General features: G+C 40.3%; 1 protein-coding gene across 1 annotated transcript in view; it reads left to right on the forward strand.

Annotated features, from left to right (window-relative positions):
- Positions 1 to 4,173: 4,173 nt before the first annotated feature.
- LOC117120844 (CD209 antigen-like) overlaps positions 4,174 to 7,323 on the forward strand; it is a 32,756-nt gene continuing 29,606 nt past the window's right edge. Inside the window, exons 1-2 of the mRNA XM_033265933.1 lie at positions 4,174 to 4,420; positions 5,061 to 5,309. Coding sequence (XP_033121824.1) covers positions 4,174 to 4,420; positions 5,061 to 5,309 — 496 coding nt within the window. The remainder of the gene's footprint in view (positions 4,421 to 5,060; positions 5,310 to 7,323) is intronic.

Genomic DNA, 7,323 nt, shown 5'->3' on the forward strand with positions numbered 1-7,323 from the left:
ATCTTTTGTTCATAATTCCATTCATGTCTTCAATAAACATTTCAGTAGATAGTCATTTCTGGAAATGTTGCTGTCTCTTATTGGTGGGTGGGGACTTTTCAGGAGATATGGAGACTCACTGTGATCCACCGGCAGACAGTTAGCTGATTTCTGTCTCTGTGACTACCAGGCTATTTTTTAGTTTCTGGCTGTTTTTGCAGATTCAGGGCAGCGCTGTCCCCTATTCCTGTAGCCGGAGGGTCATGGTGATATCTTTCCTGACCCTGACTCCACACCCACCAATAAGATTCAATAAGATTCATTAAGATTCAATAAATTCAATATGATTCATTAGATTTAAGTTATTTGAATATGTCTCTTAGGAGTTCTTTGTTAGTTTACTTTTTTCTTTATTCCTCTCTGAAATTGTACCTTGATCAATCACTTGAATTTCATTTGTACCCTGTTGTTCAAATGACAATAAAAAATATCGTATCGTATCGTATCGTAACCAGTACCATCGCTAGAATGGTATAGCGCCCCCATTGTTAATAAGTCATTTAGTTTATGATCACCAGACGTTGTACGGCATGGCATGGTTAGTCAGCCATCTTGAGTTTAGTTAATAAAGTACGTAGCTAAGCAGTTTACCCAGTTGTACTGTACTTCATTCTCGTCATTATTCCCCACCGAATATCGTCACATGGTGGCAGCGGTGGGATTCGATTACCAAGCCAACCATTAATTACAAGTCAAGTAATATGTCGGCAGAAATTGCGAATTTCAAGTAATATTGCGAGCTGCTTTTCAAGGGCCCTCTCGCGAAGGTTTGTAAGGACGATCCTTCACGGGTGACCTACATTCTCATTTGGCTAGGCCAAGAAGGGCTTAGAATTTTTAATTCGTGGAGCATAAACAGGCTGACGAGACGCCTAGCTCGATACTCGAAAGGCTAGAGAAGCATTTCACTCCAAAGACAAACTTTCGATTGTCGCGTTTTGAATTTGGCAGACTCAAGCAAGGCTCTAGCGAGAAGGTAGATGATTACGTCGCTAAGCTACGATTGCATGCGCAAAAGTGTAGATTCTCGCAAGTAAGCAACAACGACGACGCACAAAACGTAAGTTGTTCAGAATTCGATAAGCGTATCATTGAACAATTAATTACAGGCACAAATTCTGTAGATGTGCAAAAGAAGTTGATAGCTTCCGGCGAAATAACATTAGACAAAGCAATAGATAAAGCTAGGACGCATGAGGCCACACAAGCCAGTATGATGGTGTTAAATCCAGAGAAACATGTTCATACTATGAAACGACGTGGTAACAGTGAGCCACCTAGACAGGCAAATCCCAAACCTCCACAGCTAGGCAAGCCATGCCGATACTGTGGCCAGAAGCATCAAAAGGGCAGATGCCCAGCGTACAATGCAATATGTACTTTTTGCAAAGTGAAAGGCCATTGGGAAAAAGTGTGTGAAAAAAAAGGCACCACAACAAAGCTATAAAACTAAAGGCTACATCCGTATATGATAATCCTGAGTGTGGTGATGTGCTGCATTTCGATGATATCCATATTAATCAGCTTTGCAAAGATGAAGCGTTTGCTACATTGAATATTCACTTAAGCGACAGTACGCCAGCGACCTTAAGGGTCAAACTAGACACTGGCGCACAAGGTAATGTTCTTCCAGTCAGAACTTTTGGCAAAATGTATCCCAAGGGTTCGATGCACACCCTGTTGAAACCATCGAACGCTAAGCTAACTGCATATAACAGTAGTGAGATCCACCACTTAACTATCGACTGCAGCCATAGCGACAGACAACACAAGGCTGATTTCTATGTTGCTGATTGTGATGGTCCGGTAATTCTAGGTCTACCATCAGTGCGAGAGCTCAATCTAGTCTCGATCAAATGTGATACTGTCAAGACTACGTTCATAGAGTCTATAGATCAACTAAAGCAAGTCTACCCAAACCAGTTTGACAGAATAGGCAACTTCAAGGGTGAGTACAGAATTGCTCTTCACCCTAATGCCAGACCTGTAATTCATTCGTCAAGGAAATGCCCAATACAGCTTCACGATGAAATAAAGATAGAGCTCGATAGAATGCTCAAAGAAGGTGTAATACGCAAAGTCACTGAGCCGACTGAGTGGGTTAACAGTATCACGTACACACGCAAAGCTAACGGTCATTTACGTATTTGCCTCGACCCGAAAGACATCAATAAAGCCATTCAACGTCCACATCACCATACGCCAACGTTGGAAGAAACTACACATAAATTTGCAGGCTCCAAGTATTTCTCCAAGCTTGACGCCAAGAATGGCTATTGGGCAGTCAAACTACACCCTGACTCGCAACCACTTACAACATTCAATTCGCCATTCGGTAGATTCTGTTTCCAGCGCCTACCATTCGGGCTTAAAATGAGACAAGACGTATTCCAAGCCAAAATGGATCAGATCCTTGAGCGATGTCCAGGTGCTGCTGGCATAGCAGATGACATTGCTGTATACGGTGATTCAGAAGTAAGCCATGATTTAAATTTGCAAAATCTCATGGAAGTTGCTGCCGAGGAAGGTCTCACATTTAACTCGGAAAAATGTACAATTAAATAGAGCGAAATCAGTTTCTTCGGACAGATTTACAGCGACACTGGCGTTAGGCCAGACCCCAAGAAGCTTGAAGCGATTACCAACTTGTCCGACCCAACTAATGTATCTGAACTCCGCTCTGTCCTAGGTATCATAACATATATGGGATCATTCGTCCCAAGATTAGCCGACCTAACTCAACCGCTCCGCGACCTCCTTAAATCAGAAGCGACATTTGCTTGGACGCAAAGCCACAGTCAAGCGATGCAACGCATAAAGGACGCAATCACAGCTTCTACTGAACTAAGCTACTTTGATAAAATTAAAGACAGTGTTATTCAAGTCGACGCTTCTTCACGTGGCCTGGGCGCTTGCCTGCTTCAAGATGGCAAGCCAGTCGCGGTTGCTTCCAAATGCCTAACCCCAACAGAGCGTCGATATGCCAACATAGAGCGAGAGATGCTTGCATGTGTTTTTGGATGTGAACGATTTCACACATATGTGTTCGGAAAGCCATTCATAATTGAATCCGATCACAAACTACTGGAAATTATCAGTCTGAAAAACCTGAAAGCTTCACCACCAAGGTTAAAGCGTATGCTCCTGCGCATTCAACACTATAACTGCACAATACGCTATAAACCGGGGAAAGAAATCCTGCTAGCAGATGGTCTTTCCAGGATGCCAAACAAAGATGACGCTGATGAGATAAAGCTAGACATCAGAGTTGATAACGTACACTACTCCGCAGCAAAAGAGTGTGCCATTCGTGAAGCGACCGACGATGATGATGAGCTTGTAAATTTACGCAACATTGTGATCGAAGGATGGCCAGCAACGCAAAGCGAGGTCCCCAAGTAAATTCGCCAGTATTTGTCATTTCGCGATGAGCTTTCTGTGTCAAATGGTATCATACTTAAGGGCACTTGCTACCTGATCCCTGAATCTTTGAGACAGGATATCCTCGACAAGCTACATGAAGCGCATCTTGGTACTACCAAAACGCAACTGCGAGCGCGTACAGTGGTATTTTGGCCAAACATTAACAATGCCATACGAGCCAAAGTCGAGAGCTGTGACATTTGTCAACAATATGCACGACGTAAACAAAAAGAGGCCAATAATCCAGCATGAAATACCTACCAGACCGTTGTAAAAGTTAGGAGTAGACTTGTTTGCCCTTGATGGTTCCAATTACCTCATTCTCTGCGATTATTACTCAAAGTTTCCAATCGTCAAAAATCTACGCAGCGGTACTACAGCTAGAACAGTCATCAACGTGTTAAGAGAAGTTTTTGCAGAACACGGTACCCCAGATGAACTTGTTAGCGATAATGGTCCGCAATTTGACTCCGACGAGTTTGAGCAATTTGCAGAAAGTTGGTGCATTACTCTCGTCAAGACATCACCACGATATAGTCAATCAAATGGATTCATTGAGCGCCAAGTACAGACAGTAAAGAATACGCTAAAGAAAGCTACTGAATCTAAGGAAGACCCACAACGCGCTCTATTGATACTCAGATCAACGCCTATCGACAGTAGACTCCCATCTCCTGCGAAATCTTGAACCAAAGAGTCTACAAGTCGAACATGCCAATGCGAATCTCTAGCGGTCTTAGCGAAGTCGATAGCGCACTCGCTGATCGTCAAGCAACACAAAAACGCTATTATGATAAACACGCGAAACAGTCGCAAGCCCCAAAAGAGGGGGAAAGCGTTAGAGTAATTAAGAATGAAGCGAATCTACGCAAATGGGAACCTGCGACAGTGTTAAAGAAACGTAGTGAGCCAAGATCGTACGATGTTGAATTGTCTGATGGATCTATCCTACGCAGAAGTAGTCGCCATATTAGGAAACCCGCGAGAATTGCAAACACAAATGATTCTTAAACATTATTGCATATTTGACTATGCTTGACTTTTGAACTTATAATTATAATTGAACTGATAATCTAGACAAGTGAAAGTTTCTGTTATTTCTTGCCATTTTATTGCTATTAATCTTTTTAAAACACCCCATACTTTTAAAGTCAGAAGTCATTCAATGTTTATGTTTTGTTCCATATGCTCATGCCTAAATATATTCATAATTGACTTGTCATACCAGTTTGTTTCTAACCAAACCTGTATTGCAATAGTGACTGGGAATTTATCTTTCAGTAAAGGGGATGTAATGATAATAACCAGTACCATCGCTAGAATGGTATAGCGCCCCCATTGTTAATAAGTCATTTAGTTTATGATCACCAGACGTTGTACGGCATGGCATGGTTAGTCAGCCATCTTGAGTTTAGTTATTAAAGTACGTAGTTAAGCAGTTTACCCAGTTGTACTGTACTTCATTCTCGTCATTATTCCCCACCGAATATCGTCACAGTTATTTCCTCATTTGGTAAAAACAACATTGTGAGGCTTATGTAACTGAAGAGTTTATCATTCTAAAGATATTGAATTTTAGATTTTTGTTGTTTCCACAGGGACTTGTCAAGATCTGTGGTATCCGTTAAGTCGCAGTTGCTATAGATACTTCTACGAATCAGTTAATTGGTTTGATGCACTTCAAAGTTGCAAGGATAATAATGCAAGCCTCGTAACAATTTCATCGAATGTAGAACACGATTTTGTAAACGATCTTTGTTCCGATAGTTTTTGGATTGGATTAAATGACATTAAGAACGAAGGCGTATGGCGATGGACAATCGAAGCTGAACAGTCAACTTACAATGGTATATATCGGTTTGTACTTATATATTATAATTAAATTGTCTTGATTTATCAATGTAGCCAGCGTACAGCAACTAATAGATTCCAATTATAAAAAATAGGCTCCCTGCGGGAGCGTGTGTCTACTGCCTAATATACAGGAAATTTTGTTTTTGAGTTTAATCGTATGTTCTTCAATATGCAGATGTGTGTATTTATTGTTGTATATCTGGATTTGTCATGAAAATAATCTTTCATAACAATATTCAATATACATTATATTACACTAAAAATACTTTATTATTCAATTCCATTCTATTTAATTTATTTTATTGCCGGATACGCCATCATAGATATTCACGCAACATAACATATACATGATTAAATGCAATGATAATAATAATGTGGGGGGGGACATCTAGATGTGTAGGTAACAAAATAATGCAAGGCCTAATACCTAAACAATCGTTATTTTAGAAATGAACTCGGAGTCCATATTCAGTGAGCGATTCAATGAGTTTTCCTCCTAAAGTCCCCCAGCGTGGATCTCCTTGAAAATTTCTGCCCTTTATTCAAACTCGGAGTACTTTATCCGAGTGTGATGTCATCACTGCAAAGAAAGAGACAGGTCAATTAATGTTTGACATCGAAAGGCTGAAAATGAACATATATAAGAATCAAATATATGAATGTAAAGCACAAATTTGGTGGCGTACATGTTAACTTCGAACATGTATGTGGATTTCCCCTAGGGGAAATGTTTTGTTTAATGGGATAGGCCTACGACATGCAATGTAATTTCTGAAGGAGGTGTCTATTTTATGGATATTTTTACCCTAGGAAAAAAATAGCATGCCTTTGTTTAGTATTTCTGGAAATAAATCTGGCCTTATCCTAGCAAGTCATGGTTAGTAGGCCATGACACACAGGTATTTAGCATGGTAGGTAAAGGCTAGCTGGCTATAGGCCAAGGTCAATTAATTTAGTAAATTATTAAAGTAGGCCTATTTTTTTGCAAGTTTGCTATCTAAGCCTAGGTCTAAAAACGGCCTTTGGTAATAGTTAGGACTAGTCTAGTACTAGGGTCTAGTGTAGAAGAAATTCTTAAGAACTCTAAAGGCCTAGGCCTAGGCCCTAGGCCTATCTAAGTCTATTTTGGTTTTCAGATGTTACAGGTTAGCAGCATTAGCAGGCCACAGGTGTTAGCACGGTAGGTAAAGGTCTAGGCCTTTCCAAGGCTAGAGCCATTATACGAATATTAATAATATACAATATACTAAAAAGTAAATAGCAAAGTAAATTTGCAAGTTTCCAAGCACCCTAGGTACGGTCTTGGTAATAATTTCATAAACTACTATAAAATTGGGTTTTTAGACGTGAAGATTAAAAGGTGAAATCAAAAACGAGTAACTCTTGCAGTTACCGCGTTATATCGTTGATCTCGAAAAGTACTACCATGTTCTAGCGGACCGCCTTCAAATGACTGTAAAAGGCGTTCATGTCTAACGGGTGCTGCGTCTCTATAACGCATGTTCGAGTTTCGAACGCAATTTTGTAAGAGTTCCTAACGCTATTCGATTTTCAATAGAGCGCCCCCTATCTCGTGATAGCAGTACCCATCATTCCTCCACCGGATTTACTTTTTCCGCCATCTTTAATTTGCTGGTGGTTGCTAAATACAACGGGTTCAGCCAAGGGGGCGTGGCTTCGTATGTTGACGTCATGCATAATTTCAGCTATGTTTTGTATTAATCTCGACAAAGTGTGGGTCCTGTCTGTAATCACACATCATAGCAAAATACAGTCCGTACAACTAATTCCTTCATGGTACAAGCAATGCAAGAAAAAATAAGTTGTCCCTGTGTGTATTTCTTTCCAAAAATTAGAATACCTGGAATATTATCAATTCATGGGGCCTCACAGAAATATTACACAGGCCTAGTTAGTCATATTTTAGCGGTAGGGATTAGGCCTTAATCACAGAAAGAAATTAAACCAATTCAATGGCCTAGACCATACTATAGTATAATACTGTTC

Source organism: Anneissia japonica, unplaced genomic scaffold (genome assembly GCF_011630105.1).
Source record: "Anneissia japonica isolate Jap-2015-1 unplaced genomic scaffold, ASM1163010v1 scaffold287965_len1858130_cov191, whole genome shotgun sequence".
Classification (NCBI taxonomy): domain Eukaryota; kingdom Metazoa; phylum Echinodermata; class Crinoidea; order Comatulida; family Comatulidae; genus Anneissia; species Anneissia japonica.